This window comes from Sinohyriopsis cumingii, chromosome 16 (assembly GCF_028554795.1).
Source record: "Sinohyriopsis cumingii isolate HCF-2022 chromosome 16, ASM2855479v2, whole genome shotgun sequence".
Lineage (NCBI taxonomy): Eukaryota > Metazoa > Mollusca > Bivalvia > Unionida > Unionidae > Sinohyriopsis > Sinohyriopsis cumingii.
Genome location: NC_142976.1, coordinates 59,013,870 through 59,040,124, shown reverse-complemented (window position 1 = coordinate 59,040,124; position 26,255 = coordinate 59,013,870). Strand labels below are relative to the sequence as shown.

The 26,255-nt window shown below is 35.0% G+C and overlaps 1 protein-coding gene across 3 annotated transcripts; it reads right to left on the bottom strand.

Annotated features, from left to right (window-relative positions):
• Positions 1–226: 226 nt before the first annotated feature.
• On the bottom strand, positions 227–24,728 carry LOC149780500 ((Lyso)-N-acylphosphatidylethanolamine lipase-like). 3 transcript variants are annotated; one of them, XM_089937477.1, is made up of 6 exons: positions 24,662–24,728; positions 21,944–22,032; positions 19,833–20,351; positions 16,220–16,331; positions 6,597–6,783; positions 227–2,324 (listed from the first exon to the last, which is right to left on the bottom strand). In XM_089937477.1, exons 2-6 carry the CDS (start codon positions 21,948–21,950, stop codon positions 2,130–2,132), a joined length of 1,020 nt encoding a protein of 339 aa, XP_089793603.1. In that variant the 5' UTR covers positions 21,951–22,032; positions 24,662–24,728; the 3' UTR covers positions 227–2,129. The 3 variants fall into 3 exon arrangements, with proteins under 3 accessions (XP_089793603.1, XP_089793601.1, XP_089793602.1); XM_089937475.1 differs by lacking the exon at positions 24,662–24,728 and adding an exon at positions 24,105–24,515; XM_089937476.1 differs by lacking the exon at positions 24,662–24,728 and adding an exon at positions 24,101–24,124.
• Positions 24,729–26,255: the final 1,527 nt, after the last annotated feature.

Below are 26,255 nucleotides of genomic sequence, written 5' to 3'. Positions count from 1 at the left end.
TCCAACTCTTTTTGATGCAATCTTGTCAATAAGAATTTCAACCAAAATGCTCTCAAGTTCATAAAATTTTAAAATAAACATGAAGATGCCCCCACTGCTTGATGGGAAGATATAACACTCTTTAATCTTTGAAATCTCTCCATCCCAAAGAGAATAGAGAGCAAAATGGAAACATGAAAACAAAATGTAGGACTTATTTCAGGAAAGGAAAAGGCAGATATTTACATAAAAAACTCACTATTTTATTCAAATTTAATATGTACATTAATATCAAATGTTTGACTATGTATCACATGTTTAACAATATATCACATTATCACAGTAAAAAAAAATGATGGGGCACAACAATTAATACGCAACAGATTTCTAAGCTTTACAATTTCTCCATCTGTATGAGCATGAATGCAAATTGGTAAAAAAGGAAAGAACTAAGCAATTGCTTGGAAGAAAATATGCAGATCTTAAAGTAAAATTCAGTATTTTATTTAGATATATTCATATGTATATAAATATATATTCTTATATTTCATAATATGTATATAGGTATCACGTTATAAGTACGACTGTTTTGCCATTTTAAAAAAGAAACCCCAAAACTCGGGATATAAAAAATTTAAAAAGGCAGGAGTCATTTATGATCTTTGATATTTCTCCATCTTAAATTAAATTTAATGAGGTGCAACATCCACTCTTGTCAATTTGCTATAATTCCTAAAAAGATACTTATCAATGTCACTAGTAAAAAAAAAGTTGTTTCCTTATTGGAAAATTAAGTTGCATAGAAACTCGTTAAAAATTATTTTCAAAAAGAGTGTGGAAGCTTATTCTTATTTTCATTCCTCATTTTTTAAGCTATGTTTTGTTTCTCTGGCATGATCAAGGAAACAAACACACATAAAAATGACAATGAGTCCTTTGTGGGTTACAGTTCACTCACAGGTTTGGTATTTGGCCAACAGCCCAATGCAATAAATATGGATCAATAGAATAGAATGATTTCATTAAAAATCACTTCAAAATTCTGTATACTGATTATGAAAACATGTATTTGAAGGTTTTTCCAGTTTTATTAAAAATCTTCAACCATATTATTTATGGATCAGCGTCATTTGTACAAAACTGAAAGGCTCTATGCCAAAGTACTTTCTGCCAATTGGTCAAATTTTGTTGAAGATTTGTTAAGCAGTTTAAAAGAAAAACATGTCTGTATTTAATTAGAGAAACCATACTGAATGGCAGATTTTCTTGATCATTTTTGAGTGGACATCATTAAAGCTTTTTCTTCTATTTTTACTAACAGTAGGCATACTGAACAATTAATATCATTTCAATAAATCTGAAGGACCTTCATGCCAGGATGCTTTCTATCAAACATTAGGTCAAACTCTATATATCAGTCTCATGATGAAAGTGCAAAATTCAAAGATGGACAGATGCATGGTAGACGTACACAGGCCCAGTCTGTTGTTGTTGTTGTGGGGTTTAATGCCATTTTCCAGCACACGATAGGCTATACATGGCGGCCAGTATTAATGGTGGAGGAAGAACCCTGGAAAGAACCACTGACCCACGAGAAGCTACCGGCAAGCTTTCTCACGTACCCACACTGGCTGAATCCGAGACTCGAACCGGCGCAGACAGAGGTGAGATGGCAGTGATCCGTAATGGAGAGTGCTTTAGACCACTCTGCCACTCGGGGCCCCGGCCCAGTCTGTCAGTGCAATTAAAGCCACTGGAGCCTGCCACTAAAAGGGTATTTTTCATGGACATACATTTATTGATTTTGGATAATTATGTTATTGGTTACAGATTATTAACATGAAAGGTGTTAAATAACAATTTATTTTCATGATTTCACTCTAAAACTATTAAATTTCTCAGCCACTAAAACTTACCACTATACAGCATGTGTACATTTTGTTTCATAAGACATAAAAACCATTGTACACAAAAATTTTAATGACATTAAAGAATTTAAAAAGTTACTTTTTCTTTTCTCACTTGCACAAGAAGAAAGATGGATGACTGCTTCAGCACGTCATATTTATATCAAGTTTATTTCCTGCTGTCCTTAATATTTCTGCTGTATGGTTGGACACACTGTTGGATGTAACACTTGAAAATAATATCTATGTGGAAAGTGTGATGGGCACAGATTCCAAGTCTGTTTTTCTACATGGCAGTCCTTCTTGGTCCTCTAGTGGACTGGATTGGGAAGATTTGTTATCTTTTGCTGAATCTATATTGTCCAAGACTTTTTGGACCAGATAGTTGAATGCCTCTGGCTGATCAGCATAAACATGGTGTCCTGCACCATTGATGACCTGAAATGCAACAAAATTTCAAACTAACAAATGCTGAATAATTTAAATTGCATACATACCAATTTTTAACAAGCCTTTTACAAGAAGTATTTCAATTGTTTAAAATTATATCATGATATAGAAAGAAAAAATTAGATGTTTTTCATAACCAAATAAAGTAACTACTGATGATGTATTCATGCACCCTTTGATAGGATTCATTGTCATGAAGCTTGAAAAATGGATTACAGCACCATGCATGAACATACTTAGCATTGCTATGGCCATTTGTGCAGTCTGTATTTATAGGTTACTGCATTTGTATGGGAAAATATGAACGAGTTTTCGGATGGAATACTGCACGAACTTGTGAGTGCAGTATATCCTTCCGACAAAACGAGTTCATATTTTCCCATACAAATGCAGTAACCTTTTTATTATATGCTCATTTTTTTATTCTACCAAAGGTTTAATTATATAAACAAAATACACTATAAGAAACAACGTAAATGAATGAATGCTGTATTCCAAACTAAATACACAAGTGCAGATTTGACATTACAAAATGACATCATTATTAATGCGCACATAGCTCCGCCCAGATAAATTTGAACTTAGTCGCGTGATCGACATAACTTTCGAAAGAAAATGGCATGTCTAGTTAAAATTGAAATTTGCAGTCATATTGTGAATGAATGTGCATTGCAATGACTTTTCCATTTGATCTGGAGTGAATATATTTTGGTATTTTGTTTCGATTCGACGAAAGTTTGTGATTTTGGACTGGATTCATCTGTGCAAATTATACATGAAATCCATCGGATTGAAGTGGCGTGGAAGAAGCGTGTTTACATCCGCAAATGTGTTTCTGTTTCTGTCATTGAATGTTTGAAATCATAACGTGGGAAAAATATGAAGTCTTTCAATTGCAATTTTCAAAAAGACCCTATGGAATTTAATGTGTATTTCATTTTGAGTGCAGTAAGGAGGGTGCAATTACACTTATCATCGAAATTACAGCATACTTTCGAAATGTGTAATCCAGATTGAAAACCTATGACATGGCTCATGTAATTCGGATTTGCAGAATTAAGAAAAAACATTTTGAGGAAATTCAGGATGTAAAACTGTAAGTATATTTTATTTTGCCATTCTTATCACCAGATAAAGAAGACAGTATATGCCTTGTCACTTGTATGTTATTTGTAAGGACATAATCGTCCATCTTTTATATAATGTAGCTAGCCTAAATCCGTAACATTGTATCAACGCGGAATGTGCCAAAACAGCTGGTTTTTTTTTGCAATCCACGAAACATGTTTTAGTTCATTCAGAAACAAATTTAAATAACCACAACATAAAGAGCCTCTTACACGAGTGTATATGATTTGTTTACAAATCAAAAGTGCTTGTGTCTGTGTCATTGTTTGTTTAAATAGAAAGTAGTTCCTTTATTCACGTGAATGCTATATATGTATTGTCGCGCGCCTTCAGTATCAGGGAATATTGAACAATTCTGACAATGTAAAGTTAACGGGGAAAAAATGAGCATATAATAAATATTGATTTCCAACAGGACTGCAAAATATCATGATGTTTGTAAAAAAAAAAAAATTAAAAAACAGTTTAGTTTAACATTTACTCAGATTTTTTAAGTATTTAAATCAGATTCTTTTATGTTAATGAAATTTAGTGAATACAAGAATAGATTTAAGTTTCCAATTTATTTGTAGAATATATACATAGTGTACAATGTTTTATTTTAATGTAATTAAAAAGCAAGATTAAGACAATAACTACAATTAAGTTAAAACATACCTTTAATAATTTAGTGTTTAAATACACAAGTACAAGTAGTTGAGCAGATCCAACGTGTTTATACAATCTCACATTAGAGTGTATGAGATTTTAATGTTATTTACAAGTGATTTAAGTTGCAAAATTTGTATTATCATCTGTCAAAAATAATTTAAAAATGAATTGGATGATTTTGGGGAATGATATAAATCAACCAATTTGAATCAATCAACCCTGATTTCCAAGCTATATTACTTAATGAATCCTGTAAAATATTTAGTTCAGTTCTTAAAAATTGTTGTTGAAATTAGGTTGTGGAAACAGGAGAACAGTCAATCAGGGACAATAAATTATGTAAATAATGATGGAAAGCAAACTCATTCAATCACTTCAATACAAAACGGCATGCCAAATTTGACTGAAACGAAATATTTCCTGGTAAAGTACTGCTTCTTTAATAAACCAAAGTAGGAAAATGGGTATTCAGGGACTATAACAACTGTAAATGATGACATTAAATGCTGGAAACTTAAATTATTAAAAGTTTAATGAATATAAAGTTACAAACAATTCTATTCTGCCAAAACAGATTCATTAGTCAAAACTACTCTAAATGAAAACACAAAACACTCCAAGGTTTAAACCAGCGGCCGTAACTCCTCTAAATGATAACACAAAATGTTCTGGGTCTCAATCAGGGGCTGTAACTCCTCTAAATAATTACAAAAGATATTATAGGTCTCAATCAAGTGCTGTAACTCCTCAAAATAAGGGGTGGGAAAACTACGGCCCGCGGGCTGCATGCGGCCAACCAAGGGCTTTCATGCGGCTTGCCAAGGGTTTTCATGCAGCCTAGGAACAAGTCATCATTCGCACTGACTCTGTTTATGTTACTCTGTTTATCAAATAAATGTGCTTCTTTTGAAGTTTAAGTTTTCAAATATTAACAACATATTAACAACTGAAAAATAATTAGATGTTATTTAGAAAAACCTTTTGTTTTTGCTATTTCAAATATTAATTATTTTACTTAATGAACTATGCGGCCTGCGACAAGGTGTAAATTTGTGTGTGGCACGGCACTTGCACTTGCACTGGAAAGTTTGCCCACCTCTGCTCTAAATGACAAAACAAAATGCTAAAAATATAATGTTCAATGTCGCATTAATATAAAGCTGCCAATCAAATTTGGTTGAAATCAAATTACTTCCATAAAAGTTAACAGAAAATTCCAATTACTCCCCAAAAAAGTTAACTTAAAAATACAATTACTCCCAGAAAAGTTAACTTTAAAATCGACTGATCCAGTGGCCTAAGTGGCAAGAGCATCTGCCTCAGATGTGGGAGGTCACTGGTTCGAACCTAAGCTAAGTTATACCAAAGACTTGTAAAACTGATTCTAGCAGCTGCGGTGCTTGGCCTGCAGCATTAAGAGGTTAGTGTTAGGACTGGTCGACCTGGTGTCGGAATAAGGTTACTGGGTGGGACATGATGCTACATGTCTGCGGCATGATGACCCAGTGCTAGACATCACTATAAATGGCCAAACTGCACACATCAAAGTGGTATGACTGCAAAACTGTTTAAGCTACATTACACAATCCAAATCACACACACAATTTTGAACATCAATTTACTCCCAGAAAAGTTAACTTGAAAATCCAATTACTCCTAGAAAAGTTATCTTGTAAAAACAAATTGCTGGCAGATGAACACAATCACTATATCGATCAGACTCTGTAGCATGAGGCCATATTGTGAATGTATGTATAAGTTAGAAACAGAGACAAAATAAAATAAATCTTTTGACAGGTTATAACTTTTGTAAGCAATGAATAGAAGTTACATTTCCTAACAATTTGGAGAATTGCCATGAACTTAACACATTTATCCCATGATCTATTTGATTCTAAATGAAAATTGTACTGATTTGATGTCTAAATTGTTTAGGGGTAGTGACAACAAACGTGCTAATGGAAGGACAGATGATGATGACAGACAATGAACAATAGACCATCCCAAAAGTTCTGGTCTACGACCAATAAAGCTAAAAAAAGGACCAATATTCCAAACCATTTGTTCTAATGATGTTCTAAGTGATACATTCCAGAACACAGTAGGAGTTCCTCAAGGGTCACTGTTAAAACCAATATTCCTTTTATTAGTTATCAATGACCCTACTAATTACTCATTTGAAAAGAGTCAAGTGTCATTAATGCCCAAATTAAGAATTACTGTTTACAATTGTTTAATGTTACCTTATTTTGATTAATCTTTAAATATTTGGGTGTAGTACTAATATTATCTTTTAAAAATGCACTGAATGCCTAAATTAGAATGTGATGTGCCAATAACTCTTTAAAATGGAAAATACGCAACAATTCTTAACTCTATACAGTTGAGAATCTTAGAGCATATACAGGAAAAAATATAATTGTGGAAATTCATTGCCGTTGTAATATAGTAGAAATAAATAAAAGCAAACTGGTATTTTACCTGTACATCTACATAGCTGTCTTTTCTGATGTATTTAACTGTGTAGGATGTATCTCGACTGATCCAGGACTCAGAGCCATGTATAAATGTCATGGGAATTGATTTCTGTATCTGACCAACTCTCTGTATCATAGGATGCTTGGCCCAGCCAAATGACATGGATAAAGCTTTGAATGCTGTCTCACCGCTGAAAAAAGAGAGTTCAGTTGTCATTGTTTAAATGCTGTTTAGAGCTAATGAATGATATTATATTTGTAAGTATTATGTAATAAAGCAAGTCGGTTTGGACTTTATACTTGTATGAAGTCAATAATATGAAATACCTGAAGTTCACTGGGTTTTTTTTGGTGTTTTCATTCTGGGAAGCATTATTATAAAATTGTGTGTACACAACTTGCCTGAAATATTATACTTAATTTCAAGCCCTCCCTGCCATCATTTTGAAGGTAGAATGAAGCATGAATATAATACTTTCTGTCCAATCAACTGCACATGGAATGTCTTTTTGGTATACACATTACAATGGTGGGTGAATGCCAGGAAGTGGGTGGCAGGGTAGTGGTAAACAATAAGAAGAGTCCCCAGTGCACCTAAATTCACTTACTTGTCTGCCATGTACCAGTACTTTACATTTGAATGAAAGTTCAGTTGACCGAGAAATCTGGGTTACCGTAGAAACTTCTGTTGACTGGTATTTGAGAAAAAGTCATGCAAAGTTTTTTCTTTTCTTTTTGAAACAATTGAATTAATAAATAATGGATCAGCATCAAATTTGCAAAATTAAAAGGATTATTATGCCAGGATACTTTATGTCAATTTTTTTAAGCATTTCTGGAGAGGTCGTTTTTGCTTTGTTTTAATTTTAGTGATGTGCACAACTTTAATAATAGATCAGCATCATTTGTACAAACTTGAAAACTTGAAAAGCCTTCCATCAAATTCTGTTCAGCAGTTTCAGAGAAGTTATTTTTATTTTTTATATTGTTAGTAATGGCAGTTATATATGACAGTGTACTGGCATTATTTGTAGAGAAGGCCTTCCAAGCTGAAATGCATTCTGTCCGATCTGATTAAATTATGTCCAGCAGTTTTAAGTCATTTTGATTTTTTTTTCTGTATGTTGTTGTTTTGGGTATAATGACATTTTTCAGCACACGAAATGCTATACATGGTAACAGTGGCCAATCTGATGATGAATCGGCATTATCTGTATAAATATGAAATATTTCAATCCCTGAACACTTTCTAATTTAACTTTTTAATTAAATTCTCAAGCAGCTTTTAAGAAACCATGTACAGTTTTTTAACTAATTTTAAAAAGGCATCCATATTTGATCCTGGATTGGCATCAGCCATTTTAAAAGATGCTGTTTAATTGTGATGTATATGATGACAGATTGCCTCCAATTATACTGACTTAACAGGTCATTGTGCTTTGTGATTTTGTTTCTCCCAAGTCTGTTTTATTGCAAGGTTTGTCCGTATTAAGTAATGGTGGCCATTCCTGAAGATGGATTGCTATTTTCTGTATGTTGTTGTGGGGTTTAACGCCATTTTGCAGCACATGATAGGCTATACATGGCGGCCAGTATTAATGGTGGAGGAAGAACCAGAGGAAACCCCGGAAAGAACCACCGACTCAGAAGCTACTGGCAAGCTTTCTCACATACCCACATTGGCTGAATCTTAGACTAGAACCGCCGCAGACAGAGGTGAGATGGCAGTGATCCGTAACGAAGAGCGCTTTAGACCACTCGGCCACTCGGGGCAACCTTGCTATTTTCTGTATGAAATTTAAAGGTATTCACACAAGTTTTGGTTGCAATTGGTCCAATGCTTTTAAGACACTTAAAATATTAATAGGCCACACCCCTGACAATGTATGCCAATGCAGGACCATACCTTAAAGCCAGGTGTGCTTAAAACCAACTATTTAGATCTCTACATAGAATTAAATATTTTGCTTCCAGGTGATTTTAAGGTGCAATGTTTTAACAATAAATAATTTTCTACACAACTGAAATATACATTTATGATCCAAAATATGGTACAGCGAGAGTCTACCAACCATGTCACCTGCAACTGCTGTTTTCAACCGAAGCACTTCCTTCTTCATACAGTAGTGGGCGATTTGGAGTTGCCCCAAAGTTTTCAGGTCCAGAATTGACTTCATATCACTCACAGTTATTTTCAAAACAAAGCACATTCTTTCCATGTCAAACAACCGCAGAAAAAGGAATCAACATTTACTTTTTATACCACATGCCCAGTTGAGGAAGTTATCACATAACATACTTGCCCTGTGCAATCAGCTACGTGCCCAGACATAATCTATGTCAAAAGGAAAAGGAAATGAATACCAACAAAATATCCTGATACATTTACATAACTGAATTACTGGTAACAATAATCATATTTATTTAAATGTAAAGTTAATAAAACTAGAATACCACAAGCTCTCCTGCCTATCAGGAAAAATGCACCCTAAACAACATAATCCTCATAATAGAATATCAGAAATTAATGTAAAAAAAACCCCCAAACAAATATAAAACAAATAAATACAAGAGGCCCAATATCACTCACCTGAACAGTTGAAATATCATGACAGGAATGCACTGGATGAATTCATTTGCAATTTTAGGAACAAGTAGTCTGTTGCGTAAATTTTGTCTTATCCAGAATACCAATTTTTAGTCTTGTGAGTGACCACTTGCTGGACACATCCAGTGACCATGATATCTTGGCAAAATATGCATATCGACACTGCTATGAATGACCACATTGCAAAAACGGATAAATTCCACTGACCTTTATTTAATCTCACTGTTACAATGACCGCTTAAACCCATGCTAAAAAAAAAAAAGGCTAAAAGGCTGGCTACCGATAGTGGACATTTTAAAAATGTTTTTTATTTTGTTTTGTAAACCAGACTGAAATACATGTAGATTATTCCAGCACTTAGCCTGGTTCCGGGCCTATCGTAGCTAGGAGTAGGACCCAGTTTCCCTAAGACCATATTGCGAGAACAGACGCCAGTGACCTTTATGTAATCATTTGTAAGAACAACCGCTTGAATAGTAAAGATTGTTCTGATCAAAACCAAACATAAAAAGAATAAAATATAACAAAAAATTACAAATTTAAAAAAGAAGCCTGGCAACCAGTTTGTATATAGTGACAAATGGTACAGCCCATAAACATGGCTAATTTATATGTCACGAATTGCCAATGCAGTGCTGAAATTAAGGCAGCTGTCACATATATTGTTTTGTCTTTAGAGTTAATCCATATTGCCTGGGAGGTGAATAAGGTCTTTTTCTATTAAACCAGCAAGTGAAAATCATCTGAGGGATTCAACTGATAGTGTTAAAGGCTTGTGATGTTTGTTTTGTTTTTTCCCTAAGTTAAGGTGATTACATCCCAATCACCAAGTTGTCATCTATTCAAGTTGATGCCACTGAGTTACACCTTGTTTACAGAGTTAATCGCTGTGAATTAATCCATTTACTTTTGTCTCTGAGTAAATGATGAGATAAATGTTTCTGTATATTTCATTAACTCATTCGGCCCCAATCCGTCTGTACGCATGATCCGGTTTCTGCATTCAATGGCCGATCCCACCTGTACTCATGGTTTGTTTACTGTATTCAATGGCCAATCCAGTCTCCAGTCATGGTGAAAGTGTTAGATACAACATCTCTGATTGGCTACAAATGTTTTTTTTCCCCAAGAATCAGACTCAGACCAATATTAAACCAATCAGAAATGGTTTTTACTTTCCTTAAATTTTAATTGTTCAGAAGCCAAGGGATACTAATTGAGAGCAGTTTCACTACATGTGTTCTGTTAACGAAAAATCGCAAATGATGGCAGACGTAAGAGTGATTTTTGATGGCAATGAGAGGGAAAATGAGGAGTTTTTTGGGTTTGATCTCGAAAATATTGAGCAAGCAGAGGAAAGATATGTTCGGCAGTTGGATATTTTGTGAGATTTATGTGATGTGATTTGGATTTTTAACGTAGCTTTAACAATTTTTCAGTCATATCGCTACAATGTCTGCAATGTGGCAGTTTATAGTGATGTCTAGCACTGGGGCATCATGCCGCAGACATGTAGCATGATGTCCCACCCAGTCACATTATCCTGACACCAGGCCAACCAGTCCTAACACTAACCTTTTAATACTGAGCGACAAGTGAGGCAGCTGTTAGTAACATTTTTGTAAGTCCTTGGTATGACTCGACCGGGGATCGAAACCCACGACCTCCTGCTTCCAAGACAGACACTCTAACCACGAAGCCACCAGAGCAGTTTGTAAGATTTGGATTTGGACATAGAAGTTTCTGAGATTGAATCATCATCAGAAGAGGATGCTGATAGTGATGATTATAGAGTTCTTGCGGATCTAGCAGATTGGAGCAGTCTTCTTCGGCCTGTCTAAATTGATGATTTTAGTGGACCAAATACCAGACCTACAACTGGAGCGGTCTTCTTCGGCCTGTCCAAATCGATGATTTTAGTGGACCAAATACCGGACCTACAAAAACATGGACAAGGAAAAAAGAGAAATTGACTTTTTTTCATTAGTTATTTCCAGAGGACCTGTACTCGGACAATGCAAATGAAACCAATGCATATGCCCAAAAATGCATCTCAGTATCACCAAACAAAACATGGTATCCAACAACACCAGATGCGATAAAAGCTCTAATTGGGGCTCATGTTCTTATGAAGTCCTTTCATCACCAGCCCAAGATATGTATTGGTAAAAGGACAAACTTTTCCATCCTTCCTGCATTGAACTGAAATTTATTCGTGCAGGATTTGAAAATCTACAGAAATATTTTCATGTGACTGACACCAGCAACAACCCTCCTCGAAGAACACCTGGTCACAACAAAATGGCCCATATTTGACCAATATTGGAGCGTATTCGCAACACATGCACTAGAGAATACAACCCACATTGTGAGGTGTCCATTGATGAAGCAATGATTGGATTTTCAAGACGACTGGGCTTTAAGCAGTATATGCCTTAAAAACCGACCAAGAGAGGCATCAAAGTATGGATTCTAGCAGATCATCATAATGGGTATGTTGGGGACATTCAGGTTTATACTGGAAGAACTGAAAACAATCCAGAATTGACTCTTGGACAAAGGATTATTCTTGATTTGATGGAACCTTTGTTTTGTCTTGGACACCATGTATACACCGACAAATTTTTGACATCTCCAGACCTATTTCTTCAGCTTTGACAAAAAGATACGTATGGCTGCGGAACAGTTCAATCAAATCAAAAGGGTCTTCCATCTGGATTACACAAAGTAAAGCTGAAGGAGCAGGCCCAAAGCTTAATTAAACAGAAAGGAGACACGAGAGTTATAGTTTAGCGTGACAAGAATATCACTATACTGTGTACCAACATCTGTTAGCCAGAAGCAGAAAAATGGTTCCATCAAGGATATTCCATGTCCACTCCCAGTCAAACTGTATGGAGTAGACCATAAGGATCAAATGCGGGCAACTTGGTAGAAAGTCCTTGAAATGGTGGAAGTATCTGTTTTTTTCCTTTTCAACATTTCAATAGTAAATTCATATTTTCTGACGAGAGAATCGCGGAACCATAATATCGTCATCAAAAACAACAGGGAAAGAGCTAGAACCCAGTTGGAGTTTAGAATGAATTGTGCACATCAACTACTTGGAGGATTTGTAGGTAATAGGAAAAGATAAGTAGATGTTCAACCTTGCTTCAGCAAGGTCAACATTGGCCATTGGTCATGCTAAAGAAAAAAAACCTGAAAATGTGTTAAATGAACACTTTTACAGTCAATATTACAATTGAGCACTAATAATGTTAACACCCAGTACCTTAATAACCATGTTAGAATCTACAACTTAACAATTACAAATTTTAATGCTGGAGAAAATAATTATTGTAGCTGAAAGAATTGAATAATGGAAGACCACACGCACTTTAGTGGTTTAAACATCAGTAAAATAAATTTAGGGTGTTATAAGGGAAAAGGAGTAAATTAGAAATGATTTCATAAACTAATACATGTACATGTGATCTTCAAATGTAACTGTGATTTCATGTTTAATGATAATAAGTATATCTTTAAATAATTTTGTTTTCAGATGAATGCATACAATATTTTAGCAAGAACTGTTAAAAAAGAAATAGAATATATGTACAGTGATTGTGGTTATTTTTCTTTAAATTGTTCTAAAACTTTACTTTGGAGTCTGGTCTTTTTGTACAAACCTGTTATGAGACCACCTGTTTTGAGAGACCGTTTTTTGTTGGCAGAAGGAGTGGTCTCTCATAACAGGTTTCACTGTAATAATTTTGATGATTTAAATTATTAATGGTTTAAGGATGAAAAATGTACAGTTTATACCCTAAAGTTTGCTTAAAAATATCACATTTATCAAACCAGATGACATCCAACTGGACACAACCAGACAACTGTGGTTAGATGACCATAATCTATTAAGTGATGTATCTCGCTTCTGTAACCTATGAATTTATAACTTTCTGATTTCTCAATAATTTTCATGCATTATTTCAAATGTTTGAGTTTATTACAGTAGTCCCCCTCTTGAACGGCCCCTCTGACCAGCGGCCACCCGCTCCTTACGGCCAGAATCCGTTGGCACCGACGAGTTTGTGTTCAAAAGTACCCCTCGCGAAAGGCCACCCGGCTAACGCGACCAGCGGCCAGCATATTAGTGCAAAATTATAAAATTTACCCCTCACAAGCGGCCGCATTTTATTTGAATATGTATCCAGAACAAGTATTTTATTCATAATGTGTGTTAAGTAATCCGATTTCTGTTTCCCGATGTCAGGTTTTCGTTACTGAAAGAAGTGTTGAGTAAAGTACATTTACCACTAAGGTTAATATTATATCATTTACGCCTCACGAGAAGCCAAATTTATTCCATAAAAACCGAGAAAGACTCAAATTTTAATCCATACAAAAGGGTACGTACATGTAATCCAATTAGCCTTACTGCTGTGTTATCATAAGATGTCCGGTTTCGTCACTCTGATAATTGTTAAAATTACAATTATTGAACAGTAGTAACAGCTGAGAAGTGGCACTATCGATGTACAATACCCAAGTCAGCAGGAAAATGGTTTGGTAGCCTTTATGGCTTCCCTAAGTAAGATGTTGAGATTGTTCATTTTGATAATCAGTGGCTATTACTACTGACAATAATTGTCAAAAAATTACGAATCCTAGCGGCCGCGAGGTCAAATCTGCGTGATGTTAATGGTACATATCGAAACCGTTTTGGCTTCTCTCACTCAGTTTAAAGAAATGTATAAAAACAATAGGGTACCAGACTGCGACTAACGAATCACGTGACAAGATCAGTGCCTTTAAAAACACGGCAATTTGTTTAGATGCATACAGAATTGTTTTATCAGTATTGTAGTTGGCAACATGAACAAATTACTGCAAAAAGATCAACATGTCATCGAGGAAAATAAAAATTCTCAGTTTAGAGGAGAACGTGAAAGTAATTCAACTGACGGGAGGTTGGGGGGGGGGGGGATCGTCGAGGATCCTTGCAGAAAACTAATGTCGGGAAGACTCCGATAAACAGTATCGTGAAAGATAATGAAACAATTCTGCAGAAGTGGAAAGGTGAAATGGACGGAGAAAGGAAGATTGTTTGAGCCAGGAGACATTTGTATCCTGATTTGAATGACAAGAAAAAGCAAACATTTTGTCAATTGAATTAGGATATGACGACCGCAAGTAACGGATGGTTGCACAGATTTCAAATACGACACAATATCAAGTGTTCTGTCCTTAGTGGCGAATCGGCTGATGTTAATAATGAAGTTGTCGAAGATTGGAACAAAAGACTAAACGATATATGCAAGGGATATGACAGCAAGGATATTTTTAATGTGACGAGACTGGTTTGTTTTTTAGACTGTTACCAACAAAGTGACAGATGATGTGAACTGTAACATAATTATAAAGACAGTTTTAAAACTATATCAATGGTTATTCATAGCAATCTTTTGAAAATGATGACAAAGTTTGTTTTACATTTGTTTCACATCATGCATGTGATTTTTTAATTAAAATATTAAATATTTAAAATTAAATGTACTTGTGACTTTTTTCATATGTATTTACTATTTACATTTGTCATCCCCCTCTAGAAAGGCCACCCGCATTATAAGGCCACTTCCCTGCTGCATTAGGGGTGGCCTTATAAGAGGGGGACTACTGTATGTGTATAATCTATACTCCTTGAGTACAGTGAAGCAAATTGTGAAGGAAAAATTTTCCTTTTATAATTGACAAAATATTTAGCTTGGGTCTTCACTAACACAGAGAAGGACTGCTTGGTCTCTCAAAAGTGGTGTAAACTGAAGTCACTAAAGAAGTTTGTTTCAAGATTTACCTCCCCTTTACATCACAATAACACCTTTATATAAAAAATTTCCAGAACATATGAGAAGGAAGGTACATGATACTGATTTTATGTAAGCACATCTACTGACATCAAGGAATATTATGAGCAACATCAAAAAAATATGGAATATAACAAATTGGAGCTTGTGTACCAATGACAGATTATATCCCTTTGTCAGACCTGTTGCAATGTGCATCAAAATTTATTTAGCTTAGGATATGCTTTGTATCCACATGGGATCCAAAATATTTTTTTGGGGCATTACAAATAAGTTTTAGAGAGAAATCTGTATTCTTTTTTGCAAATGTTATCAAATTATCTTTACAGCTGGATTCCAAAACTAAAATAATTTTCCTAAGTCTCTTTGAATTGGTAAGTGTAATTCAACCATGCTTTTGCAGTAGGTTTGAAAGCAAGTGTCATTGACTATGAATAATTATTATGAAAGTAAAATTTGACTTTTGGTCACAGGCAACTAATTATAGTATGAGCTACACAAACTGGTCTACATGTTGTGGTGTATTAAAAACCATATTTAAGAGAACAAAGGTTGCTATTAGCTGAAAAAAGTTGCTGGACAAAAACTAACATAAGTGTTAAAAAGAAACCTACGTGAGAGTAAATTATGTTCACTTTAACCTAAAGCCATTTTCACTTTATCGCAATTACTGCAGAGTTACTACTGGAGGTAAATGGGGTGAGGAAGGGATGTGATCACAGGACCAAATCTTTATAGTGGGTGCATACAAGGATATATATTTCTTTAAATTGCAGCATATACATATTCTTGGATATATTGTTCAAAGTGTGATTTGCCAGCCATATTACAAAGAGTATGTGCATTTGGCCAAATGTTACAGTCTATAGGAATTGAATTAGTAACCTTTGCCAACTTGCCTTGTACAGAAGTAAATGTCAAGCCCTAAAAAGCAACAGGTGAGAATTCTGATACAAGTTTTTACCTTCATACAGTCAATTCCAATGACCACCATCATCTTGTACTCATGTCTTGATTGGTATAGTTAATGAAAGTGTGAATGCATTTTTTTTACAGTTTGCAATGTATACTTGAATACCAGTCTATTCTCCAAAAATATATGTAGGCACCAATGAATAGTATAATGCATGACAATATGGGAAAAATTTGTTTTTTTGCAAAGCACTTACCTAGGTTTCTGAGCATTGCAGTGGTAGATGTATTCGAAAATTGTGTCATCATCAAATAAATCTAAATATTTCTTCTTAAGGTCTGGTCTGAACTTCTTCACTAACCCAGGACCTGAAAAGTATGGGATTTTACAAGTTTGTATTGTTAATTCTTTTGTCTAACTAGTCAGAAATTTGTAGTAATTATCACATACAGTACACAGTAGACTTAGTAATGGGTAGATACATTTTAGACTCTGTTTTTTATTTGTTCCCTTCTGCGACAATCTCATGCCTTCAGAATTCTCATCATGTATATGCCATAGCAAATAAATTCTCAGACAGGGAAGCAAACATCCAGATGTAGTTTCCCTGTGAGGAAAGATGAAACCTATTGAAAAGCTTCCTATTTCTGACACTGCATAGGAAAGCTGGCATGAAACATAAAATAAAATGTAAAATAACACTTAGACTGTGTCATTTACTTAGGCAGGGCTAGAAAGTAACGTTTGAACAGTCAGATAAGACTATATGAAATTTATTTGTCCACGGGTAAATGAATGTTCAAAAATATTCAGAAGGCCTGCATCTTGATCTGATTTGCCCACCCGAAGACAGGAAGGTCAAAGGTCACTCAGAAAGTCCATTTTGTTGATTCAGGTATGAACAAATTATAACATGTTTTACATATCAGCTTTTGATTTCAGATCACTGGCACAACATATTCTTTTTAAGTGACCAAGTATTTTATACTAAGCACAAAGTAGACTTCTCCACTTAAACTTTTAAGCATTCACCTGTACCATTATTATGTGATTGGACAGCACAGTGCAGCTCCACTGTAGCATGCTCCATTATAACACAAATTTATAAATACCATGACTGTGGCATAGCTCCTGAAATTTAATATCAGTTGAAGAAACAATGAATAAAAGCTTATTATCATTTTGTGGAAGAGACTGTGTACAAATTTGAAACATTATTAATCTGGTGTGGCTCCCGAAATTTCATATACATGTATTTTTCTTGTACACCAAAAAAAATATTCTAAGAGGTACAAAAAAATAATGTGTTCAAGATTTATTATCATTCTGAAGAAGAGATTCAATATGAATTCGAATATAACAAGATCATGGCATGACTCCTGAAATTTTAAAATTATTGGAATTACAAGTATCTGAACCAATGGTTGGGCATTTTGAGAATTCTGGTCTTAGTTTATTGTTGAATGACGTCTGCTCATAAGAGTTAATCTTGTTATTACTGATCCATGATCGATAAAGCCATTAAGTCTTTTTTGTGTTTGTTTTCAATGCATTCTGTGCACAATCATTGATCAAACAATAACCGATATAACGTTTGTTTCTTAAACTGTACACACAACCAAGCACCAAGCAATAAAGTGACTAATAAAAGATTCTCACATTGAGCTACAAATCAGATAGTTTAAGTAAACTCATGAAAGCCAACTGCAGAACTAAATTCTGTTCAAATTATGGGGTGACGATTTATAAAATTTATTAAAAGAACTAAAGCTGCCAACACGTGCATGTGGCTTAGTGATGTTGTAAGATACAATTCAGTTGACCAGTGAATAATATCGTAGATTCCCTATAAAAATGACCCAATTGTTGACTGACAATTATTCTTTCTGCAGTTGTTCTCTTGCTTAGGTGTAGAGGTTTTAACTAGTATACATTTAAAATGGATAACAGTACACAAAAAACTAAAGCTTTTAATGTTAAAGACAAGGTTGAAGCCCTGGGCAGGATTAAATCCAATGTTAAACAACTAGCAAGAGATTTAGGTGTTAATGAGACGACCATCCTAGGACAGCAAAACATGACTGAAACAAAAAGTAGCTGAAAATCGACCAGTTTTTCCACACAAAAAAACAACAAAGTATTCTGATTTGCAGATGAGAAAATTCTGGCAGTTTTAAATTGATAATGACATTGTTTACTGACTTCGGGATGTACTGAACCATAAATGTGCTTTGTTTTTCCTTACATAATTTTGCTGTTATTTTTTTTCTCCAATTAATTCAGATGCATATTTGTCCGTGACAATATTATTGAACATTTTAAATCTGTATACATATTTTCAATGGAATTACATGTGTTATGGATCCAATGCTTGCCATGAAATCAGCTGGTGAGTTACATGGTGCTGATACTCTATTCATTTCACACACACAAACACACACACTATACATGTAAGTGTACCATTGCTTGGTTCTCTGAAAAAAGTAAAATAATATATATGTAATCTCCATGTTTAAAATACATGTGCATTTCTCATTTAATATACACTGATTTAAGATGGTGTCTGTGCTAAAGAAGCACATATATTTGTGCCCTCTTTTATCTGCCCCCCCCCCCTTTTAGTGCATGCAGAATTTTCTTCAGTTAACTGACTTGGTTGGTTATAGCTCAGTTTGGTACAAAACAGTTACGTGTTGTGGACCCTGACCACCACGTTTTGGAGGGAACACACTATATTAGGACATTTTCTGTCATAGCTTCCTAAAGATTGAGGTGAGGGTCAAATCCATGGTATTTTGGACTGAGTTATGCCCATTTTATCACTTTATCCTTTACTTTCAGAAATTTCAAGTGCATTAAAAAAAATTTAGACAAAATATTCACGAGTGTTTTTAAAGATAAGATGTAAGAAAAAATTTGGGCAAATATGATAGCATAAATGTATACCAAGCAGCAAAATTTGTGATAAATGCCTGATGTTTTTATGGAAATTAATAATGCAAAATTCAAACATTGTAAGTTACAGATAATAAACTCAGACTAATGATAATTATTGTTTCAAATAAAACTGGTAGGATGGTCAACTCATCAACACCTAAAATGTACATTGCAACTGACGTGAATCTGCCTGTGTAAATAGTATTAAAGTCATGGTAGCTCAGTTGATAGATTGCTAGAATGGTAATCAAAGAGTCGTAGGTTTGATAACCTCCCTTGCCATGAAGGGTTAACTACCTTGGTATAGCCTTGGTAAAGACACTTACCAGTAGCCCCTTGGCATGATATAACCTGCGTGTTAAAAGTGCCATCAAAACTAAAAATGTAAACAGTATAATGCAACTTCTACTGATATGCCTCTGCCTTATGGTTCCCTGATTCAACCGGGTCTGACAGTCAACCATTTAAGTTCATGAAAAGGAGAAATCTCAAGAAACTCAAGTCATTATCAAATACACAGATGAAAGAAAAGTGAAATAAAGGCCATGCAAATTACAAAATATGATGATAACTATGGCTTGGTACTAAGTCACGGGAAAATTGGGATTAGCAACAGTGATTATAACAGCCAAGTATGCTCGATTTCCTTTGGAGCTCTAATGTACAAAAAATATATGTGTATGTGTGTGTGTGTGTGTGTGTGTGTGAATATTTCTCAACATCATGCAATCATTTTTTAGTGAGTGTTTTGGGGGGAAAACAGGCATGAAAAGGACTTGTCACCTGATATCAACATCTTATATGTAATATCTCAGGCCTCGAATAGGAGTTTCTTGTGGCTTTACCTACCAAAACATCAACAGATTTTGTCATGTGATGAACATTGATATTAGATAGGTGATTAAATTACTCTCATGTGCCAAAATTCTTACCCCAAGGTCCAGCTGCTCTGACTATTGCTAGTGGATTAAAGGGCTGCACCAATGTTATGATGACTCGAGCCCATCTTGGAATGCTTTCATTATCCGTTGGCTTTTCTTCAAACCCCCAGGGATCAACAAGAATAAGATGTTTTATTCTTTCAGGATATTTTAATGCATAGGAACTTGCAATAAATGCACCAAGACTGTGTCCAAGAAGTACCATTTTATCTAATTGCATTTCCTTCCTCCATTCTTCTACTGATTCCACAAATTCAATTTCAACCGACTCTGCTTTTTTACTGAATTTAGGTCGAGAACTTCGACCAAATCCCAGGAGATCAAAGGCATGAAGAGGGCTTTTGGTACAAAGTGAATCAATGTTTTGAGCCCACAGTCCAACCCCTCCTGCCATACCATGGATCATGACAAGTGGGGTTCTGTCTTTGTCTGGATTGGCACTGATTGTCCATAATCTGTTTTGGCTCTGTGGCAGAAAGACGAATTTTGACACAAGTTTGCTCTTAAGACCTGCAAGAAAAAAATGTTAATACAAATTGTGAAATAAAAGTATATCTTTGACAAAAAAAGTTATCACAATGGAGTACTTCAACACTCCGTGTGTAATATGCATCCAATCAGGAACAGCACAAACCTTGATCAAGAGAATACACTGGCAGTCTCCCATGTTCATGACTGATTGCAAAATAATCTCGTCAGACATTTTCAAACCCCTGATCTAACAAAACAAGCATGAGATAGCTAACCTTCATATGACAGGTGCCAGACTGCCTTAAACATCAGTCCTAATTCTTCCCTAATCCTGGCTTTGCATTTTCATCAACACCTGTCACACAGTTGGGCGCACCTAACATTAAACTATAAGCTCCAGACAAACCAGGCTAGTTAGTAATTGCTTTAATACATAGACTGATACAATAGCATTAAAAAACAAATCAATAATGTTACTACCAGTCACATCCAACATGGTTAAAAAATCCTACAATTTAAGGAATTCTTAATCACCCAAGATAATTAAGGAGACAGTCATTAAAATATGTAAAACATATTATTTTCTCAGTAAAAAAGTAAAAGGTTGTTCTCTGCCAATTTTTATTATTGCTGGAAAATTTAGACTGGTTAGCCATGTTAAAAAATGGTATACAGTGTTAAAGAAAAACTTGTTGTAACATCATTCAGACTCAAAAATCTGCATGGTGAAAAGAATGAAAGCACAGTTTCTGTAAGCACAACAACTTTCTGTGCTAAATGCAATCTCTGACTTAATCAACCAGCATTCTAATTATATTTCATCCTTGATAACTAAATGATGTACATACTGGGCTACATTATCAATGCTTGTCAGGCACCAGGGTCACTGACCACTGTATCATACTTACAATTTTTTTTTTAATATCTCAATAGAAAAATGCTAATACCTCAGAAATTGTTTTGCTTTCACCAACAAAGCAGATTAAGTATAATGCTTGGTGTATTGCCTGAATTCATTTGCATTCCAAATAAATCTGGCAGGAAACAGCGAAGAACTTTTCATTGCGACTGACACATAAATACTGCCTCTAAAATTCATGGGGTTGTGGTCAAAATTTGTAGAAAAGATGACTGACATCAATCTTAATGGCAGACATATGTTAATTTGAGCACAAATTGCCTCTCTTATTCACAAAAGCATGATGTGGTTAAATTGATATCTTACCCCTGCCTGGTAAAAAACCAACTTCAATGAAATTACTGAAAGTGAAAACTATGTTTCTGAAAATATTTTCATGTTCAAATTTTCATACAGAATTTAAGATTACTGTAAAAAAAAAAAACAGATCTATATTTTAACATTTCTTTTAAAACTTATATAACCAAATTACAGGACAGATCAAGTTTGTCTCACATTATTGGTTACAGAATGGGAAAGACAAGGGATATACGTGTTCGTACAGGTATACTGTAAAAACGTATCACTGTCTGCATATATAGACCGTTTAATCAGATAAAATCCCAAATTAATCAGCACATTCAACAAGAAGTTCAAGTGAGGTAACAATTTTCATATGAATGCCTTTTCAACTTGCAGAAAGGAAGACTCGACTCGCCAATGAATTACCTACTTTGCATGATTCTTTTCTCTACCTCGGCTAGATGTGCCACAGATGATGAAACCCAACGAAACCAACCTTGCCGACCCACTGATGCAGCTCTGAAAAAATAAGATCAAAGTTAGATTTAGTGATGGGAATCGGTCAGAAATTCATAATCAATAATCAGTTCCACTTAACCAACTGATAATCAATTATAATCGGTTACTAAGAGCAAATTTTAATTTTTGTTTGTTATTCAGTTATATCTTTGATCAATAGTTCAAGATGTTAGTAAATATACAGGAGTAATCTCTTTTAATGACATGTATACTTTAACCTGATAATAATATTACATTTTTGTCTATTGTGTTGTGTGTTATTTTTGTTCTACATCTCTGTTAAATGAACACAACTTTTTATAGCTGATAAGTCATATGCAACTGAAATACTGCTACAATCCCCCAAAATCCTTTCATTTATATGTGATGTGTCTATAATTTTAAGTGTAGAAGGACATGGTTTTCTTATCATTTTTTACAAATACTACAAATAATGTTGCATTTAAAACTGAAACAAATCAACAAAATGTGTTTAAATTTAATAACTCAACTATTTAACAACTTGATCATGTAATAATGGCTATATGTTCCTAATCATGAAATTTTGTGCCTATGAAATATAGGGTTTTATATTTGTAGTTGTGAAGGGAATTAATAAATTTCAGGTCAACTTTAGTGGCTGGGAGTTTTACTAACCTTTGTGCTTTGCATACAACTAAAAAGTAGTCTCCCTTTACACATAATCGATTATGGAGTTTCACAATCGATTATCTTATTGGTTCGCTCAACCAACTGATGATCGATTATAATCGATAATTGGAACAACACTAGATTATTTCATGATGATAGAAATGATAACAAAGAATTGTCTGCACCAATTAGTTCATTCCAGATGAATAAATGAAAAGTACTGGGCCAATGTGAGTAAAGTGACTTGTCCTAACACAACAATGGAAGAGTCTTGCATGTTAATCATTGAACCACAGTGGCTTCAATCTATATCAAAATAATTTCATTCCTTTTTAAGTTGGCCACATTATTAATAATCATCTAACAAATTTAAAAGTTAGGATTACCAAAAACGAAAACTTGCATCATCAAATTACTGGTAAGTAGTGAACAAATTTACTTGAATCTGGAACTGTTCTTTTTTACAGCATTTTCTGGGGATAAAATGTAGGATCAATCATACGAAGTAGCCCACTGGGTTACCATAACAAACTGTATGGTACCCCAAACCCAGCATTCTGGTGACTGTATTTATTGTACTGGATAGTCTGATGATAAATAAGCTAAAGAAGAAACACAAATATTTTTCTTGTTGTGGCATGTAATATTTTATTTTAACATACATGCATTCAATAAATCACCATTAGTATAATTTATTTCCAAATACTAAGCTGGGTTTAATTACATCGTCTCTGATGTTGGTCTTTTTTTATAAGTGACTGGTTTTGCGCAAGTTTGAAAGTACAGTAAACGTCTATCTAAACCCAAAGACCACATTTTTAAGGTAGACGGAAAGATTTTTAAATTCTGTCAGTTTCTAAAAGTTCTCATTCTGGGCATCACCAAATCAAAATTTGTTTTCCATCATGTTTTATTACTTTCATAACATTATTTTACCAGACGTGGCAGAGAACGGCTAGTTAGTATTGACCATCTACTTATAATACCAAAATTAAGTGAAGACATCTACCATGATACTGATGTCTGAGTCGACAACAACATCATTATCTGGATAAACGTCTTACATCGCATACAGAGGCTCGTTAAAATTAAATTATGAAATATCGGTCAGTAGGTAGAGAATTATGGGGCCAAAACCTGGAACGATATTACATTACTCCAACACTCTACCCATGGACCAATACTTTATATATAGTTTGTAATATGCCCCTGTGGCAACATCACTGCATCGCAGTTGTGACAATTATCACTGCATCGCAATTGAGACAATTATTGTCTTGTCATTATGGATCAGACCAAACAGCGTGATTTTATCAAAATTTTACATAAAAATGTATATTTAACAAAAATAATATGTTTAAAATTATATCATAATAATAAAATCCTCTAGATTATAAAGAATATTTCTATGGACAGAGAATAAATTATAGTTTATCACCTACTCTGCCAATACAGTTCCATCGTTTGACGCCATACTGTTTGTAATCACTATGTTATCACATGACACGCAGGTCATATTTGGGAACTCAGTCACATGTACACAGCTTGAAATTTCGTACCAAATTGTTCCGGAAGCTAAATGTACGTCATTCATCACCTCTTGTACTGTAACTTAATTATTCCTTCCAGCGTTTCAGTTAATACAGTGCTGTCCAACCTTTCTGACACCATGGGCCACTGAAAAATGTTTTTCTTGAAGCTGAGGGCCGCAGCAGAATACTGAAAAGTAACAACTAGATAGCTGCTCGAGCTCTGGCGGACCATTTAAAATCAGCCCGCGGGCCGCGGGTTGGACAGTACTGAGTTAATACATAATGCCAGTGAAGAGTTTGTCGACCCACAGCACTGTCAGAGTTGTGCCCGTCCCACCTCCGCGTCCAAAAACAAACTAAAAACCTTAACTTTAACAGCATGACTTGAAATAATGCGAACATTTAACAAGAGCTTTTTATATTTTTCCATACAACATAATTTTTGTCCCTAAGCAACATTTTCATACTTGAAAATATGCCATCCCCTGAATTTTGGCTCTGGAAGCAGCTGCTTTGTCTGCCTAATATGGGACAGTATCACGACTGTTTCTCTGATGCGAATATCGCGGAAAGAACCAACAACACGGAGAAAACGATCAAGAGTGAATTATGCTGGTTGGTATTTATTGATTTGCACCTATGCTTGAGCAGTTTTAATAAGATGAAATATATGGTTATTACAGTTTCCTGTCGCACATTTTTGCTTGAAGATATTCTTTGAATATGCAATAAATTCAGTATGTCATTTAAAAAAGTTCCAATAATATGAATGTTATGAGTAGTGAATGGGGCACCCTAGGGACAATGGGACTTACCATCAAAAACACCCTTGGGTCACTCTGGGGACAATGTAAATTTAACATGGGAAAAATTGCTGGGTCACTCTAGGGACAATGTAAGTTTAACATAGGAAAAATTGCTGGGTCACTCTAGGGACAATGTAAATTTAACATGGGAAAAATTTGCTGGGTCACTCTAGGGACAAAGGGAATTGAACATGGAACTAGAGTGTGTGTCTGTCTAGGGACAAGGGAAATTGAACATGGGATTTTTTTTAAAAAATAAAAAAATAAAAAAGTGGGGCTAGGCAATTGAAAGTCTATCTCTTTTCGAGAGATTGGAGTGGCCCTGAAAAGGGCCTTTGGGTTTTATGTTAATATTAAGATATATTAACATAAAGGGCACCGCATTGGTCTTCTTCTTGTCCTTAGGCTGCGCCTGACTGCAGGACCGTAAATCAGGACTCTTTTGAGGCATCCTTGACGCTCCACATATACTCTTCGCATCCACAGACTGGTGTCTGTCCTGTGGACAACTGTCCACTTGGATCGGACATACATCGGTATGTCCGTCCTGAACATCATCGAAGATACAAGGGTTGAAGATTGAACGTCGGTCCACATGTTGAGGCGCCGAGAACAGGTGAATCAATGCAGTGAGCTGCGCTTATTTATTGGTAGAGGAAGGATTGAAACGGATTGAGTTCATTGACCAATCCAAACACGCGTTACAAAATTCAGTCAGCCCGCATCCAATCCGAAGACAGCAGTCTGTGACGTCACGTGGTCTATATAGATTCGCTAGCGCCTGTGCGCAGTCAATCCATGCGACAGTTTTTTGTCAACATGATGGAAACTCAAAAAACGATCAGTTGGGGTGCACCAGCAGTGGAGACCACCCAAGCGAACCCGGACTTACTTTCAGAAGAGGTAAATTGAGATTTTGTGGATTTTCTTACCTCGCAAGAATTTGTTCCGGAACCTTCGTCACCTTCTTCATTACCGCACGTGGAGAATTTTAGACTGAGACAGAAAGAAGAATTGGAGAAATTTATACAGCAGCAAAAAGAAGCAGAACAAGCTTTTCTCCTACAGCAACAACAGCAAGAAGAAGAGGTAAGAAAAAAACAAGAAGAAGAAGAAGAAGTAGCAAAGAAACAAGGGTGTGAAAATCAAACGGTCACGGTACTGTTAGACATTTTAGCGGAGTTAAGAAGTCTGAAACAAATGTATCAGACTTCTTTATTACGACCGAAGAGAATACGACCTTCCCGAGTTAAAC